Raw genomic sequence first — 20781 nt, forward strand, 5'->3', positions numbered from 1 at the left:
AGTTTCTATAATAATCAACTCAAAAAGCCCTCTCCTCTCCCATGTACGTACAGACACATAATCCAAGGTATATTATTTTCTAAAATGACAACTTCTATCCTTTGAATGCACAGAAAAAGCAGAGCAGCATACGGTTTTTAATGGGTTCTCTTCTTTGCTTCTACATGTTTTATTTTTTTTAGGTTCAGCTCCTTTTTCCTTTGCCTCTTACACCATTCGTCTTTCAATATGAAGAGATTTTTAGCGATTAACTGTGAAGACGACTCATGTTCAACAAAACTGTCTGCACGCGTACAATAACACACAATTCTTCTTTGGTCTCTGAGTTTTGGACTGTTTTTATCCCAAAAGCTTTTATGAAATAAAAAGAATGCCTCCTAAATCCCTCACCGCTCTGGCTACATGGTGTTCGTACAGCCCAAGGGCTGGATCCAAGCAAGGGTTTACAACAGTGACTAGTGCCACATCGGAGTTTACACCTTCTGAAGACGTCAGGTGCCCCGAGAAGGAGCCGTAAGCCTTCGCCGGCACGGGCAGCAGGCAGCTGCCTGGCGCTGGGCAGTGGGACATTTGCAGCAGAGGAGAGTGCCTTAAATCCTGCGCTTCTCCGGTCTACGTGGACCAAAGCCAGTGCGTTCAAAACACAGGTGGTGGAGGCACCGTCCTATTTTTCTACATTTACGCAGCAGTCAGAGGCCTGCGTTTATTCCTTGCCTGAGGAATTTTGAACCCTAAACTCTTCCTTTCCAGGAGAATACTCCAACGCTGCAGGGGGGACACACGTATTCAGTACTCTGTTGAAGCTCTTCCGTTAGAAAGGTTAACGAAATCAGGGAGAGAAGGCCAGATAATTGCTTTATCCAGTGACTTAAATAACAAATTAAACAGAATGCTGGAGCTGGGGCAAACAAATCATAGAATCATAGCATTGTTAAGGTTGGAAAAGACCCTTAAGATCATCGAGTCCAACCGTTAACCCAGCACTGCCAAGCTCACCACTAAACCATGTCCTCAAGCACCACATCTATCTGTCTTTTAAATACCTCCAGGGATGGAGACTCAACCCCTTCCCTGGGCAGCCTGTGCCAGGGCCTGACAGCCCTTTCGGTGAAGAAGTTTTTCCTAATACCCAACCTAAACCTCCCCTGGCGCAGCTTGAGGCCGTTTCCCCTCGTCCTATCGCTTGTTACTAGGGAGAAGAGACCGACCCCCACCTCGCTACAGCCTCCTTTCAGGCAGTTGTAGAGAGCAATAAGGTCTCCCCTCAGCCTCCTCTTCTCCAGGCTAAACAACCCCAGCTCCCTCAGCCCCTCCTCCTAAGACTTGTGCTCCAGACCCTTCACCAGCCTCACTGCCCTTCTCTGGCCACGCTCCAGCACCTCCATGTCCTTCTTGTAGTGAGGGGCCCAAAACCGAACACAGCACTCGAGGTGCGGCCTCACCAGTGCTGAGTACAGGGGCACTATCACCTCCCTGGTCCTGCTGGCCACACTATTCCTGATACAAGCCAGGATGCCATTGGCCTTCTCGGCCACCTGGGCACACTGCTGGCTCATGTTCAGGTAGCTGCCAACCAACACCCCCAGGTCCTTTTCCACCAGGCAGCTCTCCAGCCACTCCTCCCCCAGCCTGTAGCGTTGCATGGGGTTGTTGTGACCCAAGTGCAGGACCCGGCACTGAGCCTTGTTGAACCTCGTACAGTTGGCCCTGGCCCAACGATCCAGCCTGGCCAGGTCCCTCTGTAGGGCTTTCCTGCCCTCCAGCAGATCAATGCTTCCATCCAACATGGTGTCATCTGCAAACTTACTGAGGGTGTCCTCAATCCCCTCATCCAGATCATCAGTGAAGATGTTGAATAGGACTGGCCCCAGTACTGAGCCCTGGGGAACGCCACTGGTGACCAGCCGCCAACTGGATTTGACTCCATTCACCACCACTCTCTGGGCTCGGCCGTCCAGCCAGTTTTTAACCCAGCACAGAGTGCACTTATCCAAGCTGTGTGCAGCCAGCTTCTCCAGGAGAATGCTGTGGGAGACAGTGTCAAAGGCCTTACTAAAGTCCAAGTAGACAACATCCACAGCCTTCCCCTCATCCACTAAGCGGGTCACCTTGTCATAGGAGACCAGGTTAGTGAAGCAGGACCTCCCTTTCATAAAATGCCTGCCCGCTCATCTGCAGTCTCTGGTCACTCGTTTCCCACTTACAGTCCAACCAGCCTCTCATTCTTTCCTGCACTGTGGAGCCCCATCAAAAGGAGAGGTGGAGAACGCGGCCTTGCCAACTCACACATTACAGCAGATTGTCTGTTGATTACATCTTTCCTCTTCCAAAAAACAACTCTAAACAAATAAGGCATAGTATTTGCCTGGGACAGCTTCCACAAACAGTAAAATGCTCAAATAAAAACACTAGGTAGGAAAGTCTGGCCAGACGATAAGGCTTCCTCTCCTCTGCATTTTGATACACCTCAACAGCTATTCTCATGGAATCTCAACATGCTAAACACAAACGTATTTTACTGTCTGTGTTACCCTACCTATTTTACTTTCAGTATTTAAATGCCACTGTAGTGATCAGAGAATCTTCCTTTTTTCCTGTAAATTTTTTATTAGGGACCTCCTAATCTCTAAATATTTAAAGCTTTATTTGTTTGACACATTGAATTAATTGACTATTAATACAAAATCTCCTACAAAGAAGTGACAGATATACCACCTCAAGCTGTGATTTCTTCACTTCTCACAGCCTAAGGCCTCGATTCTGCAATTACACTCATTTATCTGTACTACGGCAAAGAATCCCAACGGGACAACTCGCACTAGAGAAGTTAATCATGTTTGTGGAGATCCGAGTCCCGTAGTTTTGGCTTGGGACTGTATTTGGATGAGACATCTGCAGGGAACCAAGATCTGAAGAAAGCAGCACCAGCAGTGCAGCGTTTGATGCTTCTTATGAATAACGTTAGTACGGCAAACCTGAAGGCGAAGGTGCTCTCATACTTGAAACTCAGAGTGGGGAATCGCCGTGAATGGCTCACACCTACCGCCCCGCCACCGCCTTCCTCTTGACCTACACAAACCTGCTGCAGATCTGGATGCCTCCGTCTGTCCATCTGTGAAATCAGGTGAATGACGTGCATATATAGCACAAAAGCACTGGGATGAATAATTTGAAAATGTCTCCAAAGTGATTTTAGATCTTTATATGGAATCCCATGGAAAAGAAGTGATTAGGAACTGTTTAATATCGATGAACCAAAGCCCCCGTGAGAAGCTATAAAACCAAAATCTGTACACCCATCAGTACTTCCTTAATTAATCCCACTGTCCCAGCAAGCTTAGTGTATTACATTTCCTAATTAATTAAAAAACCAAGCATCCCAGTACACTATTTAAGAAATTAACTGTACCACGAAGTTTATCATGACTATACTGTGCTCTTGTGAATTGGTATACTTGAAATTTTTTGTCCTTAAATTTCATCGGACTCCTGTTCTTTGTAGCATAAAGACAGGAACGGCAGCATCTGCTTTCATGCTGTCCGTTATCCACACTCCTTACCCGTTGTTTTGGCAATACAACGTCCTTAGGACGCCCCACCGCACTGCGTTTAGGGCATTTTCACTCTGGGGGTTGGTGGATGACCCCTGACTTGCGGCGCCCGGGGGCCAAGCCAACGCGAGCGCTGGTGAAGCCCAGCCCATGCCGGCCCCGACCCGCTCCTCAGGGAAGCCTTCGCCGGGGGCTCCTCCGAGGCCAGCCCAGCTGTGCCACCGAGCTGCCAGCAGCCACGGCCGGGACGGCGATGGCAGCTCGGCTGACTCCACCTCACCGGGGACTTCCTGGGGCTTCCCCAGGCCGCCTCTGCCAGCGCGGCCTCCCACCGCTCTGCGGCCGCGGCCGTTTGGAGACCCGCACCGCGCCCGGCTCGGGCCCGACTGACAGGCCCGCCCCGCCGGGCAGGCCCGGGGCGGGGTCCGGCCGCCCCGCAGGTGAGGCAGGAAGGGCCTCACGGCCTCGCGGCCTCCCCGCCCGCGGGCGCGGCCTGCAGGGCCCGGCGCCCCCGGAGCCCCCGGTGCCGGCGGGGCCGCGGCCCTGAGGGGAGCGCGGAGGCCTGGGGCGCGGCTGGGCGCAGCGCGCCTGCGCGGCCCCGCCCCCGCTCCTCCAGGGCAGACGAGGCGTGGGGCAGAGCGGCTGGGCGGGCCGAGGCCTTCCGGCCCCTGCGGGCCCGGCTCCGGCGGCGGGGCGGGGCGGGGCGGGGCGGGGCGGGGCGGGGCGGGGCGGGGCGGGCGGGCTCGGCGCTCGCCGGCCCGGGGGGAAGCGGGGCGGGGCGGGGCGGGGCGGGGCTGAGGCAGCGCGGCTGCCCGGGGGAAGGTGCTCTCGGCGCGCACTGCACGCGGGTCCGGCGCGGCGGCGGAAGGCCCGTCCCCGGGGAGCCCCGCGGCCCGCACGGGATGCCCGTCAGTCTGTCGGTCTGTCAGTCTGTCTGTCCGTCCGCTCCGTGCGGCCGCGCTAAATCCCCGGCGGCAGCGTTACTGCACGTACGGGCGAGGCGACGCCGCGGCGGGCCGCGCTCCGGCCGGGGAGGCTGCAGGGCGGGCGGGAGGCCCCGGCGCAGGCACGGCCGCCCCTCGGGAGGGGACGGGGCGATGGCGGGGCAGCGCCCCGGCCCGAAAACGGCACCGCGGAGCCGCGGGAGGGGGCCTCACGCAGGCAGCCGCGGCGCCGGGAGGAACCCGGGGCCCGGCGGGCGAGGCGGCCTCGCCGAGCAGCGGCACCGCGGCGCGTCCTGTCAGTCAGGCGGCGCGGCGCCGCCGTCGGCGGGCTCTTGGCCTGGTAATCCCATGGCTTCTCTAGCGAGTTTTAGCGGCATGTTAATCTATGCTCTGTGATTATTTCTAGCGTGTGCTTTGGGAGGGCTTGCAGAAGTCGCCCATCCTTTTTCCCCCTCGCAGCCCCTGGGATGCCCCGCAGCCTCCTGCCCGCTCCTGCCGGGAGAAAGGCGGGCTCCTCCGCACCGGCATCGACCCACAGGCCGTCACCAAAGCTCGGCTTTCTTGGGCTGTTCTCATCCCGATTCCACAGTCATCACACAGCGGTAACGTACGAGATCGGGTCAAACAAGGGAATGTCCCTCCTCCCATCCCTCCGCACCGCACACCGGGAATACAATCGGGGAATGCAGTCATGACCTTCTCTGGGGGACAGCACGACATTTTCCACCCAGACTGTAACTACACCTAACCCTGCCTACAGCAGAGAACACGCCGATGCCTTCAAACACGCACGTGTGCCTATATATTGTGGGTCCCTGCCCAGGCACTGAGCTTGCAGTGCTGATCACCAATTAAACCTCCTTCTGCTCCAATTACGTCTCTCAGACAGACACTGCCTCCACCCCAGATACACCAAACATTTTCTGAGCATCATCAATCTATAACGAGGCTAAACTGGCTGTTGAGGAATAATCAAATTCATGTGGACTGTAATGAATGGCAAATCTCATCTCACACATGTGTCAAAGGAACAAAAATAAATACTGAAACAGGAGGCAAAATTAAAAAAAAAAACCAACCCAAACTTCAAAGTTTAGACTAATTCTTAGAAACAGGAAGCTTTTCCGTATTATATTTGTGAACAAAAATCTTTGCATTGATGCTGCTTTAAGCTACGTCAGACTAATTTCACTGTAGTCAAAAGGCAAATTGTATCCTTTGGGGTTTCTGTTAATAATTAGACATAGATGGAAGAATTTTTAAACACAAATTCACTGACTCAAGAAAGCAACTGACTTATCAAGATCGTAGTTTAGTATTACTTAGCTCTAACGTTCCTGAGCCTTTGCACACTAACTATGGTTTTCTAACAATTCTTATCTAAGGGAGAAGATTTTTGCTCCACAAGCTGCTAAGACAGAGTGGTTTGACTAGTATTCTGATTGCCGTTTCTAAACTTAATAGTGCTGCTCCTGTAAATTACAAAACAACTTTACGAGCAGGTATGACGTGTAAATTGATACTCCTATTTCACTGCATTAACAGAGACTAACTTTTAGTAATGACTATTGCAAATAAACAACATTTTCTCTTCTAGCCGAAATAAACTTCCACTGCTTTTCAGGCAACACTGAGCTGTATTTTGGTATGAGATTTGGGGGTTTTAATACATACGTAATGCTGGATGGAATTATGACAAAGGGATTACAATTTTACTGCTGGGAGGAAAAAAAAAAAAAAGGCCTAATTCTTTACTGTAGTCATCCAGCCTGGCTTACAGAATACAGTAAGAAATTACCACATCAACATTTACAAAAACAAACCCAAACTTCTTTAAAACTGGCAAGTTAAGAACATGTGGAACCTCTGTGATACAGACAGGAGACCAGACCATGTGGTGCACAGCCAGGTTCCAAAGAATAACTCCATTAAATCTGCAGGCATGTTTTCTTCTCTAGGCGATTAATTTTTTTCCCTACCCCCAAGGGAAACTAATGGGACACCTCTTTAGTTATTAGAAGATATTCAAAACTATATTACAGTATCAGTATGTGAATATAGGACAGGTTTAGATGACAACATTTTACAACGTGGTAAAATACAATCTCCCTGAAAAAGAAAAGTTATTAGAATACATTATCATCAAGCCTGGTCATCCAGGTCCTATTTGCAACTCTGCCACTGGTTTAAAGTGGGACTTTTCACAAAATAGTTACATCTGTTTCCCCGTTCGTAAGTTGGCAGTTACCAATACTTCTCTTCCTCATACAACTGAGGACACACAGAATCAAGTTAAGCTCTGGTGCAGAAGCAGAGACATCCAGTGAAGACAGTTAGATCATGGATTACCTCTTCTGTTTGTAAAGTGCGTGGTAGAATTAGCATGTACCGAAAGGAAAAATGGACTAAAAATGAGCCCTTTGAAAGAGATACAGAGTGAGAGCTGAATGTCTTGCACTAAGGTTATGTATTTAACAGTTTTACATGAAATATTTATATATAAAAACTTTGTTAAGTGCTTTTCTCCAATTTAAAAATCTAAAGAATTCAAAAATAAGGCATTCAATATTTGAAAAAGTACAGATTTACAAAATGTGTGTATTCTGTCATGAAAACTCCACACCAACATTATACACTTGGAAAAAAAATACAAACAGGATATATTACAAATTTATGTAGCAATAACTTAGTTCATACCATGCAATAAAAAGTACGTTAATCAAGATACACAAGCTTTTAAGTTTCCTAAACTGGAGGGCTTAATTTTGTCTGCAAATGAGTTTTTATGCAAATTCATAGAACTGTGGCACTTGAAATTTCTGGTAGCCTTTCTACTGAGAGTTAAATTGTACATAATGATTATGAGGATGGAGAGTAACAAAGCAGCTGTTACGAATCGTTCCAACTTTGTTCGACAATAGCTGAAACTCTTTTCTCATATTCACGTTTGTTCTCCTGATAGAGTTGTGCCGCCTGACTGTTTGCTGGACTGTTTGGATTAGGTTCATCAAGCAGAGACTGTAAAAAGGGGAAAACAAAACATGAGAGAAACCAAAACATTTTAAATCAGGGAAGAATCAACTTACAGCTTTCAATTCACATGTGTTTCAGGAGGCAGACATGACTCAGAAGAGCCCAATTGAGAAAAAAACAAAACCAGTTAAACTCATGGTTAGGCACCCATAATTACACTACTGAACCTCAAATTATACATTGCGTAAGTATTAGCACTGTGTACACTTCCAGGTTCACAAACCTAACAGATACACGGTCATTTGTGCCAGTTAGCAGTATGATGCTGATTGACTGTTTGGTAATTACACTACTATTGTCATTCAGGACTAAAGAGGGGCTTAAGATGCCTCCTACAAAACTGCACTGCAGAAAAATAAAAACAATCACACAGGAGAAAAGAAAATGTACATCTTTGCTTGGAATAAGTAAGAATGGCCTGGCACAGCAAAGTAGGTTTCAGCAGTATTGCCTCCTTGAGGACTCCATAGGGCAAGGCCTCACAATAAAGGTTACTGTTTCAAACCCCAGGCAAATTTCTACCTCTGATGTCCTATCGTGACTAAAAACAGTTAAAAAGGAATTTAAATCAGTAACTGTTTTCCTGTAAAAAATATGTGATGGCAGTTTTGTAGCTCAAAATTAGTAATTACATAGGTCAGCACCTTAGCCTTTACTTGATCTAAAAAGCTACTGCTTGGCTCACAAGTATTGGAAGTCCCCCTTGATACAGACACCTGCTAGCCACATCACTGAGCTGTGTATTCTGGAATAGAGACTAACAGCAACATAATTATTGGCTGAAATAGATGTAAAGTTACCTGAATTGAAGTTAAAATAGATGAAACATCATACGTTGGACTCCAGCGATTCTGAAGAATATCTAAACATATGCTACCATCCGCATAAACTGTAAATACAACACAGATACCATTTAGAAACCGTCAGATTTATTTTATGGTTTGTTCATTACATACTGTTCAAGGCAGAGTTACGGTTCCAATTCAGACTGTGCTTAAATTAATGGTTTAGGAAAGAGGACAGCAGTTATGTCTCACAATTCTCTGTAGTGTGACATCTTATATTTTGAAGGAGAGATATTACTGGAAGCAACGGAACGCTTAAGAGGAAAAGGAAGGTCTAAAGATTATGGCATTGGCACAGGAACTGGTAGACTTGGTTTGCTCCTCTTGTGTGACTGGCCCAGACAGACACAGAGGTGAGGCCTCACAGAGAGCAGCGAGACATTTACAGCAGGGGTGGAATCCCTGCACCAGCCGAGCATCTCACAGTCCCAACAGACTCACACACGAATGGAGGGAGTTCTTACCCCATTTTCACATACTCTACACTCACTGGGAGAGACACTAAGGCAGACAATAGAAAATACTCAAAAGTGTGCCTGAAATCCTACTTCTGTCTGGATACCTATCAGTAGTCTTAATCTAAGAGTCTGTATGAAACAGAGATTGGCCAAACTCCTACACCCTAGTCTTCTAGCTCGTTCGTGCCCATGAAAAGCAACAAATTACAAAAACCCTGTCAGAGGCATAGTGGCCTGCATATCACGTGACAGATGAACGGTTAGACAGCACTGTCTAATTAAGTCACGGAACCGAAGCCAAGGTCATCGCTGTTCAAGGAGGGCTCAAGCTACAAGAAACGCTGCAATGGGCTTATGCTTCGACCCTCAAATTGAATCTATAGCCCCCTTTGCTACAGAGGGGCTTGGAAAAGCAAAAGGCACGGTTTACATTTTCTGCATGCAAGAATAACTGGATAAAACCCATCAAGTGCTGGAGCAGGAACCATGGCGCACTCTCACAATGCTGCCCTCATCACCGAGTTCAGGTCAGCCGCCTCCTCCTCTACGCTCCCCTATGACTGTGCGTTCTCCCCTTCCTCCTTGTGCTGGTTCACTGGTTGGCACAGCGAACCAAAGGCATGGACTTGGCTGAAATCTCACCTGACAGAAGTAAGTAACATTTGGCTCAATCGGTTCCCTACTCCACAATGGGGCTGCACATACACGATTGCTGTTAATGGAAGGGGGCAGGAATCTGCAACCAGAATTGCCTCTTTAAGCCAACCTAAGTGCAGCTGCTGCTGAAAACGCTAACAGGCTTTGCTACTGAGGCTGTATATTGATTAGAAAGAGACAGATAGCTGCTTTTTAATAGCATCATAATTCTTAATTTTTCATCAAGCAGTTGCTGTCCTAGACATCTACTTAAGAGGTGGCAATGAAGAGATATGGAGAGCTCTTAAGCATTCTGGAGCTTCGCAGAATACATGACCACACCACAATATTTAATGGGTATTATGGCTAAATAAAAATGATTTACTCACCATTTGGATGGAACATTTTTGATAAAAACCTTACAGTTGGAGGCTTATTTGGATATTCTTCTGAAAATTCTATTACTAGTTTAAAAGTACCTGTCCAAACAAACATAGATACAATCAGATAACTAACAACAAAAGAACACCTCCAAGAACATACACAACGTAAGTTAATTTATGTGCTCCATGATCAATATTTCTTCTCACCATTCTATAAACAAACAACACTGAGTCTGGTTTCTTTTCATATATTTCAAGTTATAAAGGAACTATGGAACTACTACTTAGTGATAGTACTAAAACCACCAGCAGCAGCTAGGTAGAAGCCTGGAGACTCACTGTATGCGTGGCAAAGGCAGCTAGATCCAGCATCAATTACCCCACTGCCCTCCCCTTTTTCTATGACCCGATGTACCGGTTCCACGGACTTCGGTGACTTTAAGGCGTTTCATTAAGAAGGCACTGTGGTGCCAGCAAAGAAACACTGGAATTTCATTATCAGCAATCTCAGTCTTTGGAGCTCATGACTGCTTCACTGAAAACCTTTATTATGGATCAGTGAATAATTTACTGTAACTCCTCCAACCCAACACAGAGGAAAAACCCATCTGCTGCCGATTACTGCAATAATACTGTAATTATTTAAACTCATTATTCCTCATATGCCTAAGGGAGGTTCATTACACACCAACTTTCATGTTTACGTACAAATTCGGTATTCCCTCCCCCTCACAGAGTTCTATATTCAGAACAATTCAAGATTTTTCACCTGTTCTTCATTAGGAGAACAGAGATGAATCAAACATGCCACAAAGATGAAACCAGAAAAGCACACTGTCTTGTTGAGCTTAGCTATGGAGCTGTGAAAACACATCTGGCAGCATTAGGCCAACTTCCCTCACTAAAAACTCCAGTGTATACCTACAAACAAGTCTTGATATAAGCATTGCTTCATAGCTTTCTAACTAACCATCAACCACTACGACAAGACACTGCTTATATCAAAATACGCATTTTTATAGCCAACAAGACCTTACTCCCTCACTTCCTTGCTTAGTTTGTTCCAAATTATACACAGGTAACATCTGTTGTTTTTTCAAAGCAGAACAATGTTAATACTGGCAATATTTGTAAGAGTGACAGAGGATATAAAAGTTAGCAGCTTACCATCTTCAAAAGGTGTCCCTTCTGGCCTGAAAGGTTTTAAAAATAAACTCCAGTTAAAAATGATCATTGCCTACTTATAAACAGGCACAATAAATTTATATCTAATTCCTCGTCCTCCACAAGATATAGGTAGAGGCAATAATTTAAATACTTAGAGAAGTATCCAGAGGCAACCTCTGGGAGCTTTGTCATATCCAAGACACTTTCCCCACAGTCAATCTGCCAGTCGAGATAGCTACTTTATCATCATCCCAAACAATACATATGCCATTACGTGACTAGATTGGAATTAATGAGCAAATTACTAGCAAGCATACTTCAGTTTTATTGAAGGATACTAAGCCAGTTCCTGTTCTGTAGGATATGTAACGTAACTTCCTAGACAGAACCTGTACCTCGTTCTACTGGGAATCGATCCAATCACTGCTCATACATCTGGATTTAATGGCCAAGAACATGCGGCTCTGATGTACTTTAAAGAGGAAGCCTGCTTTTTCATAAAGCAACTCCTACACAGTCTAACCTATTTATTAAGCCATATGCAAACTTTATTCAACAAAGAAGATGAACAAATTTTAAATTTTTCTTTCCTAGACATTCCGTACTACCCTTGAAAACAGATTTTTACCATAACAGCACACTTCGTCATTTTTCTAAGTTTCCTGACTTTATGTACATAAAAGAGGAGAATAATTGTAAAAACAAACCCCAGGTTTTGTTATATTTAGCCCTTTGATATAGAATTTTATAATGATCAAAAACCCTTACCCAAATATAACCGCATTCCATTGCATTATATTATTCTCAGATGGTGCACCACTGACACCCACAGGAGGGTCTTCTTGCAATCTAAGAATTACAAATATAGAATGACAAGCTTTATATAAACAAATTTTACTTGCAAGTGGAACTATTTAAACAGTAATACCCAGGTTTTGTAAATATCTTCTCATTCCAAATCAGAGAATACAGAAAGCATTACACGCAGATTATCAATACTCCAAAGGACAAACCTACAAGACAACGCACATCAAGATTTTCTCATGTACTACATCAACACACTACAACAGCCCCACAGGTTAGATTAAGTGTGCAGGGAGCAAAGCATTAACCATACAAATAATTTAAAGCACCACGTACAGCTGGGATTTACAGTACTACATAGTGAACTACGAAAGAGCAATTGCTGCTGGCTGCCGCAACGAAGAGGAGAACAAATTGCAGCCACAAACAGGGGCTGAAAACCAGCCAGTGACACTTACACAGCACACTGCTGGGACTAAGCGCAAGGGACTGTCAGCGGAGCTTTTCCTGCGTTCCCGGATCCGTGCATGCGATGGGGCTAAATTTGGTATAAGCCTATTTTGACTGGCAAGCTAATTGCTTCAAAAGGGAGTGAGGGGAAAACCTGTGTACTGCTCCCTCTTACCAGTTCAGCAAATGTGTTTATCTCTAAAGTAATCATAAAAGCATTTAAAATTCTTTTTTAGTTCCTTAATCCTTGGACTAGGGAAAAGCACATTACTTACTGAAGCCACGTAAACTTGGACCAGACAGAAATACATATCGCAACCAAAGAACAGGATCCAGATACTCTCCTTCTGCCCATCCTTCTGCATACCAATGTTTCTGCTTAAGGATCACATAAGACCCTGAACAGCGTAAGCCAGCAAGCCCCAAGCACCGGATGAGCAGTTTGCCCGATCAAGCCCTCCAGTGACAGCTCCTACCCACCCCGCCTATTCAGCCTCTTGAGTTACACAAGAATAAAGAAAACGCAGTGTCTGCCCTTGCTTCAAAAGCAATTCTCTAGTGTTAACACGAGGTTCGACCACATCACAGTACACTTACGAACAAGTCGCCACCAAATTCCAACTAAACGTCGGTGTGTAAATGCAGATTTATTCAGAGCTGACACTGGTATACAACCAGCAAATTCTCCTGCACTTGCACTGCCTAAGTCTGCGATAAAAACGCACGTGTACACAGATGCTGAGCAATGGCGTTGCCCTACAGAGACCGCCCAGAAGCAGGGCTCGCTCCGTTTGCGGCTCAGATCCCCTCTGGACTCTGTGTTTACATCCTTGCTCTCCCAGCACAGGCAGTTCAGACAGCTTAGTATCAACAGCATAAACCACTTACTATTTTGGTCAGGGAGGGCACGAACAGGACTTCTTCCTATGTGAGAGCCAGGCTCCACGCCAACAATAATGCCTAAGCATTCAGCCTGTCAAAAGCACCTGAAGGATGGCTTTGGTCTTTAGATCAATTTAAAAGCTCATGTGCACCCTACTGTCCAAGGGTCTAACTACAGAAAGGTTGCAGCAAGGGCTGGAAATTAGACTGATCCAAAAAGCGCCTGGAAACCTTAAACAGCTAGGGGAAATGTAGTGTTTGTAACCACTTTTTAACAGCAAAAATAAAAAACCCCCACAACTTATTTTTCTGTTGGCTTAGTCAAACAAATTAGAGGAGATACAAAATCTGTTGAACTGCTCTCTCTTCACTGCTCTTGACAATCACAGTATGCAAAAGGAGTTTATATTTAACGAAGTGAATCAGAGTTCACAGCAGACAGTCTGTTTTTCCAGTATGAGGTACAAGTAACATAAGGCTAAACAAAAATACAAGTTATGGTAGGAAAGAGAAAAGTAAAAAAACCTGACATGAAAAAGTTGCATAAGTTTCGGGGTATTAAAGTTATCATATATTTGATAAATCAATTTGATTTACTTTATGTTTATTTGATTATACTTTTCTACAGCTTTAAAGTCTTTTCCTCACCTTAAATTTCAAAATTACTAAACCAGTCCTACTAAGATTATAAAAATCATTAAAAAGCATGCCTCGTTGCAATCCTGAAATGTTACTTAGTTCCTCATCCTGAAAAAATCACTGGTTCATGTCATCTGTGTAACCAAATACAATAAAAAAGACTGAATGTCCTGGTTTGATATGAACAGCAATCAGGCAACACCTGCTTAGCAAACACAAACACCCAAATACAACAGAAGAGGTAGGCTCCACATCTCAAAAACATCCCAATGTTTTGTAGATTCACAAACCAGGCTTTTACCACTGCAGCTTTACATGCAGCCACATAAAGCAACTACAATACGCGTCAACTGTTTACTGATGTATTTTCAGGTACTGGTATAACATAGCTACGCTAAAAAAAGAGACACTATCAAAGCTGACTCACCTCCAACAACTTATGAGCAACTGCAGTCCACAGAAATCATACGACATATTGCAAAGCTGACAAAAGAACCCCCCGCCTTTTTCCATGCTCTCTGTTTTAAGTGTGTTTACATGTCAGACTGGAAATAAATTATTCTAGAGCCTGCGGTTCAGTCATTAACATTTAAAAGAGTGCAACTAATAACTGCTTCTTTAGCAGTTTCTATATATTATACAAAAGATTCCTCATGATTGAAAGCTTTAGACAGAATAGCATGCGCATAAAAACATTAAAGGGCATTTTGGGTTTTATTACATACAGACAAATGAAGCGTTTGCTAGTTCTTTGTGCTTCGTTTTTAGATGTCCATCCCGAGTACCTATTTTCGGAGAAACCGTCAACCCAACAAGCCTCAAACGCATCTAAATTCTGCCTGGTCTCTTCAGAAACGTGGGCCAAACACCTTCGGCGTTCAGCAGCGCTGTGAGGAGCGGGGTGCGGGAAGCAGAGCACAACCCCTCGGCCCCGGCCAGCTCTGCACCGCCGGGCCCTGCCAGGGCACGGGCACCCGCAAGACGCTCACCCCGGCAGCCCCCGGCAGCCCCCGCCTCGCCCCCCGGCCCGGGCCCCCCCGGGGAGGCCCCCGGCCGGCGGAGGCCGGGGGCTGCCCTTGTTTTGCAGGCGCGGCTGCAACTTTTATCCTCAGACGCCCCCAGCCGTCGGCGCAGGGGCGAGGCGGGCGGCCGGGGCCGCGGCGCCCGGCACAAACAAAGCCGGCCCTGCCCGGCGGGACCCCCCCGCTCACCCCCGGCGGCGGCCTCCCGGGGGGCTCCCCGCCGCGCTTCCCGCCCCCGCTCCCCGAGGGGAACGGGCGGAGCCGCTGCCCCGGAGCCCGCCCCTGCCCCGCCGCCCGCCGGGGGAAGGACCCGGGGGACGGACCGGGGGGACAGGGGGGGCTCGGCGCCAGCTCCCGTCCCTGGCACAAAGGCGCGGGGCCGGGCGGACGGCCCGGGACGGCCCGGGACGCGCAGCCCCCCGCGGACACGGCCCCCTCCCCTCGCCGGGGCAGCCCGGCGGTGCGAGCCCGGGCCCCGGCCCCGCAATCGTCCGGGTCAGGCCCGCAGCCGGGCGGCTCTGCCCGGGTAGCGGCGGCGCTTCCCCCGCTGCCGGGCCGGCCCCGTCCCGCGGGCGGGGTGCCCGGTGCCCGCTCCCCGCAGGGCGCCCGGGCCGGGGCCCCGCTCACCTCTTGAAGTCGCGCATCAGCCTGCGCCGCGCCGGGGTGGACATGGTCGCCGCGGGGAAAAGAGTCCGCGGCCGACGCGGCGCCGCCTCCCTCCGCCGCCTGCACAAACAACCCGCAATGGCGTCTCCCTCCGCGGGGGGCGGGCCGCGCCGCTGGGCTGGCCGACGTCGCGGGCGGGGGGGGGCTCGGCCCGGCCCAACCCCGGCGCGGGGGGAGGCGCCTGCGCGCAGCTCCGCGGCCGCGGAGCCCCCGAGCGCCGCCCCGCGCTCCCTCCGCGCTCCGGTCGGTCTGGACGAGCCAGCGGGAAGGGGCCGCGGGGTTGGACACCGGAGTGCCCGGCCTGGAGCCTGTCAGCACAGCTGCCTCACCCCCGTGGAAGGTATCTTCTTCATCCAAAAAAACCCTGGGTTTGTTTTATAAAATTGCAGTTTTGGGCTTGAACAAGGCAGTTTTTAGCAAGCGCCGCTTTTAATTTGGAGTTACTGAAGAGGCTCGAATTTGAAATGGCCGAAGGAGTCAGGGTGTCGGCGGCGCAGAGCCCCTCGGTGGGCAGGGAGGCTGGGGGCGAGGACGGAACGGCCGATGGAGACGGCCTTGGAGCGAACGGATACAGCCAGAAATCGTCCTAGAAAAATACGCGTACCCCCGTGGCTTACGCTTTGAGGCAAGGCAGCGGGGGACCGGGGAAGGGACGCTGCCTTTCTGTTGCAACCCCATTACTCCAACAGACTCGAGCAGATCTCTTTGAAGTCATGAGCCAGGTCTTAGGTGGAGCCCTAGAAGTTAGCCCCAGAACTTGGGTTTGTGTGACTGCCTCTGCCTCCCTGCTTTTCTTTCAGATGATTTTAAGGAGGTCAAAACACCACGAGACTCGCCATGAAGTGACAGAAATAAACACCGTCTTCGTCCTCTGCCCGTGTGTTTCTCCCGCAGCTACCCGCGTGCCTGGCGAGCACCGATCCCGGGCTTCGGACAGCACAAAGCTCCCAGCTGCTTTTTAGCAAAGTTTGTGCCAAGCCGGCGCTGCAGCAGCTCCGCGGGCGCGGGTTGCGTTGGACACAGACCGACCCGAGCGCTGCTCTGGACCGTACTTCACACGGGTCAGGATTTTACCCTGCAAGGACTTACGCTCTGGACGCTTTTTAAGCCAAGGTCCCACCTCGGTGAAAATATTCAGATGCTAAAGGATCCCGGTAAGCACCGGAATTCATGTGAAGGCTGATAGTGCAAGGGAGCAAGCTTTTTAAAAAGGCTTGGTAGTAAGAAACTATCATTCCCAGCCACTAAAACATTCCCCACACTAATAAGAAATGGTTCTCACCAAGCAGTCGTTGTCTTCTGGATTTTCCTCCTCCTCCCATCACACACATGCTTTAATTTTACATTCCACTGCTGCTCCTCTAGCTTTATACAGTTTATATTTAGCTCCAGCTAATTCCTACGGGAGAAGGCAGACTGTAAAAAACAAGCACAAGCTTGGACCTGTATAAATAATTAACATGGGTTGAACAACATTCATTATTTCCCTATTAACACACGCTCTGCTGCACTGCCCGGGCCGGGCAGCGCTCTACCCTTTGAGGCTCAAGTCACCCTCAACGCCTGCCATGCTCAGAGCGCCCCGGCAGGGCAACGCTCACTGCCTGCACACAGGGAAAAAAAAAAAAAAACAAAACCAAACCCCAAACATCAGGCACCAAACCTGTTAAATCTGCAATCCTACGTTGTTTCCACCTGGCTTGGGAACTTTTTCAACAACATCTCAACAGGGACAATATTTCTTCTTCTCTGACACCACCGGGGAACAGCATGTTGACGTTCCCTAACAGAACATTTTCTTTTTAATCCTACCTGGCAGTGATGCAGGTGTGGCTGGTAGTTTTATCAATAAATGGAAAGCTTTATTTTTTTCCATTGAGGAACCAGCTGCAATTTCTGCTCTGTTGATTGTATGGCACATGCGGGTTTTAAAATGAAGTTAACTATATCCCAAGCTAGTTTCAAAAAAATCAGTCCCACTGTAACGATAAATGAGAGGCTCTGCCCTTGCTAAGGTGGTTTAATATGTCTCAAAATGAAACCTACACTAAATAACCACTGATAATAATCTGCTGATCATTATTTCCAGGACTTCCTTGCTTAATGAATTTAAATGCATCACTGCCATGACTGTTGAATTTCACTACGGGCATTTTAGTTGAAACATTTTCAACTTATCATATACTTGTAACTCATCGACTTCAGAGCCAGTTGGAAACGACAATTTCAGAACTAACTTTTCCATTTGGTGTCTGGAGGTTTTTGTTTTTTTTTTCTGTGCAACCATTAAAACTATCCCCTATAACAGTGCTAAAACTTGGAAAAAATCCTTACACAGTGCACAGTCTAGAACATGAATGAACATTTTCCTTCTACAAACTTCTTGAATAGTACTGAAATAGATAGAGCAACTTTCTGATCAGAAAGTTCTTTCAAGTTCTGTTTTTATCCCTATTTTTTCCCAGAAAATATATTTGATAAGGGGTGACATTAAAGAACAAAGTAGCATTTTGCAGCATAGTCACTCTATATTAATCTTGAGTGAACACTACACATTTGTGTAGCATTTTGCAAAACCAAAACATTTCTAAGGTAACTTTGTCCCATCAGAAGATGAGAAGCTTGAGAACTAACAGTGAAAGCAAACTACTTGCTTCTCAGTTTGTTAAAACAATCCATCCTCCTAATAACAATTTTTTTTTTCCTCAGGTCACTCTCTCATGCTGCAGCGTCCCTCTGGGAAGAGTTATTTTTATTAACATCAGCTAAGCCCAGGACTCTGAAATTAGGGAAATGAATAAACCAAGTCACCTGTTGGAAACTGGTTTTGTTCTCATTCATTGCAGCGGCCACTGAGGAGACGATCCTTCTTCCCAAAGCACTCGGGATAATCCACCAGATCACGTGGCAAAGAAATGATTGATTTGCTCATCCTTAGCTCCAATATGGGAGCAAGTAAGCGGTGCCACAGTAAAGAAGAGAATTAAGGAGCTTATTTAATCCACACAGCAGCAGAGCTAGAAGCAGCCTCTGAACCCCCACAGCTTATGGATTTAAGGGTGTTACTTCAATGTACCCCGATCCCCAGGCCGTCTTGGAGAGTCCCTGAGCCTCCTCTGTGCCTGTTACTGTCTCCAAGGCCACTTCAAGGTTTCAAGACAAATACTAGACTCGGAAAAAAACCCCTTTGTGGCCCTACTCAACCTATCCTCTTCTTTTGACAGGAAACTATCGATGATTATTCTTTGACTGCATTTCAGTGAAGTCGTATTTACTTAAGGGCATACCACCTACAGGAACTGTAAGCATGGCAAATCCCCAGAGCTACCACACCTGCCTCTCTCTCTCTCTCTCCACTAAACCGGCTGACCAGATGGTATTTAGCACTTGTTCTAAGTGACATCACTTCTCCACAGGCTCAACGCAGCCACCTGCTACTGGATCTTTCAAGAATCTAAAGGAACTTCCTCAAATTTGATGTACGTATTCGTTTATTTTTGCAAAGACCGGAGCAGGGAGATGGCAGTTCTGCCTCTGGGGGCAGCAGCTACCCCTTTCACCAGCCCGGCGGCTGCTGAACGCCCTCCGTTACCTGACGCCACGACCCGCGGAGGCAAAGGCGGCCGCGTCTGCCCGAGCAAGAGACGTTTAACGACCGGCTCCCGCTGAGGAGAGGGCGGCGGCGGGAAGCGCCGTGCTGAGGGAGCGCGGGGCGGGGCCCCGCCCGGCCGTGCGCCTGACGTCACTGTGCCACCGCCCCGCCCGTTGCCATGGCAGCGGGGCCCGGCGGCCCGGGCCGCGGCGGGCGGTCCGGCGGGCCGAGGGCGGCCCCGGTGCCCGGCCCGGCGGTGCTCTGGGCGGGGGCGCCCGGCCCGCTTCTCCCGTCGTCCCTCCGGAGCAAGGCGAAGCGGGTGCTGGCTGGGGGGGCCGCCGCTCCGCAGCCGACACCGGCCCCGAGGCCGCCGCGCTGCTGGCGGGCGCAGGCCGCAGGCGGGGCCGTTTTCAAACCCACCCCAAATTAGCCGTTTTTGAAAGAGCGCGGTAAGGCAGATAGCCGGGCCCTTCCCAGTCACGCTGGTCGCACCTTTTTATCTTAGAAGATGGGGCCGTGTTTATTTTATTTCAAATGTGGCAGGTGTTTAAAGGTGGGGTTTGGAGATGCCTCTGTGAATGTGTGAGCGGAGCTGGTTCTCGTCTGTCCCCGTGTATGTTTAAAAACAGCTGGGCGAGGGGTTGGGAGCCTCCAGGCCTTGCAGAAGCATTTAGGATAAGGCGAGTGCTGCCGTCTTCAGGTGCGACTCCTCTTTGAACATATATTTATAGACAGTGTTACAAGAACTGTATGTGCCTCAAATTAGTTAAAACTTTTGTCCTTCTATGAAGAAATAAAAGCAGATGAAGGTGCACGAGATCCTTGCCAAAGTGGGAGGGGAAGTTAAAGAACAGCAGCGAAGTGCAAGGACACGGGACACACAGCGGCCATTAAAATATTGTATGAGAAACAGAAAAATCTGTTAACAAAACCACAATGAGAGACATAAAGTTTCTACAGGTTAGCAGCTTTAAATGTGTAAAACAAGGGGGAAATGGCTTGAAAATTAGACCCGCATCATTGCCAGGGTATGTAGTGACTTGTAGGCTGCTTTGTGCATAAAACAGTGTGAAAACAAATTGTTTCTACAATGCTTTGCTGCCAAATTAAAATGAGGATCTAAAGTGAATTTAACATTTGGAGACAAAGTTTGGAAATGATGTTGACAGAAGCAATCCCTGTTTAAGCAGTGGAAGGATATGTGGGAGTTCTGGTGAGTTATTAATTAGCCTGCCTGGGGTGTTGTTGCTGCCGGCGCTTCTGTACCAGAGCTCTTGCCTCTCCTCAGCACAGGAGCGGAAAGCAGAGGTGGCTGAAAGGCTTCCCCTCCTGCTCGGCAACGCGAGGGTCAGCCTTGCAGCCCACGCTGTGTCCTGCCCCAGCTTCCCCAGGTGCCCTTTTTTGTCTGCTGTGGATTACATCACTTTGCTTTGGCTCTCTTCCCAGGATCCTCAGTCCGCATTGGCCGCAAAAGGGGTGGTGTATTATTTATACCAGTTCTGTGCCATCCCTAACAGAAGTGGGATTATCTACAAATATTTCCTGGCAAAGATACTTCATTGTTATGGTGGAGCGGGGAGATCTCCCCTAAAAGCTCAGTGGTAATATTTGAATTTAGACCTATCTCCATGAAAGGTCTGCAAGAATTTTAGTCTGGACATGGGCTGTGTTGGATTTTCCCCTAGCCAGAGATACCAGCTCTAACACGA

The 20781-nt window shown here is 48.1% G+C and overlaps 2 protein-coding genes and 1 long non-coding RNA gene across 8 annotated transcripts in view; 1 reads left to right on the top strand and 2 right to left on the bottom strand.

Moving 5' to 3' along the window:
- JADE2 (jade family PHD finger 2) overlaps window positions 1–15541 on the bottom strand; it is a 146376-nt gene extending 130835 nt beyond the window's left edge. For 4 of the 5 annotated variants that reach the window (XM_082324307.1, XM_082324311.1, XM_082324312.1 and 1 more), the window contains exon 1: window positions 15442–15541. The gene's annotated coding sequence lies outside the window, so the exon portion shown is untranslated. The remainder of the gene's footprint in view (window positions 1–15441) is intronic. The other variant, XM_082324313.1, reaches the window with a different exon arrangement.
- On the bottom strand, window positions 6944–18380 carry UBE2B (ubiquitin conjugating enzyme E2 B). Of its 2 annotated transcripts, XM_082324316.1 has the most exons (7): window positions 18292–18380; window positions 16763–16879; window positions 11786–11866; window positions 11018–11043; window positions 9857–9946; window positions 8329–8417; window positions 6944–7513 (listed from the first exon to the last, which is right to left on the bottom strand). In XM_082324316.1, exons 3-7 carry the CDS (start codon window positions 11809–11811, stop codon window positions 7385–7387), a joined length of 360 nt encoding a protein of 119 aa, XP_082180442.1. In that variant the 5' UTR covers window positions 11812–11866; window positions 16763–16879; window positions 18292–18380; the 3' UTR covers window positions 6944–7384. The 2 variants fall into 2 exon arrangements, with proteins under 2 accessions (XP_082180442.1, XP_082180441.1); XM_082324315.1 differs by lacking the exons at window positions 16763–16879; window positions 18292–18380 and adding an exon at window positions 15442–15558.
- LOC309596297 lies at window positions 15694–18300 on the top strand. Its single transcript, XR_014229487.1, has 3 exons — window positions 15694–15820; window positions 16281–16634; window positions 18190–18300. It is a non-coding gene; the product is annotated as an uncharacterized lncRNA (long non-coding RNA).
- Window positions 18381–20781: the final 2401 nt, after the last annotated feature.

The sequence above is a fragment of the Platalea leucorodia genome, assembly GCF_965183815.1.
Source record: "Platalea leucorodia genome assembly, chromosome: 11".
Classification (NCBI taxonomy): Eukaryota; Metazoa; Chordata; class Aves; order Pelecaniformes; family Threskiornithidae; genus Platalea; species Platalea leucorodia.

Coding starts and splice junctions, on each gene's coding strand:
- UBE2B (XM_082324315.1), bottom strand. CDS start 15,485: ATGTCCACCCCGGCGCGGCGCAGGCTGATGCGCGACTTCAAGAG. Junction 9,947..11,017: donor AGGGACACCTTTTGAAGATG/GTAAGCTGCTAA, acceptor TTGTTTGGACAG/GTACTTTTAAACTAGTAATA. Junction 8,418..9,856: donor AAAAATGTTCCATCCAAATG/GTGAGTAAATCA, acceptor TTGTATTTACAG/TTTATGCGGATGGTAGCATA.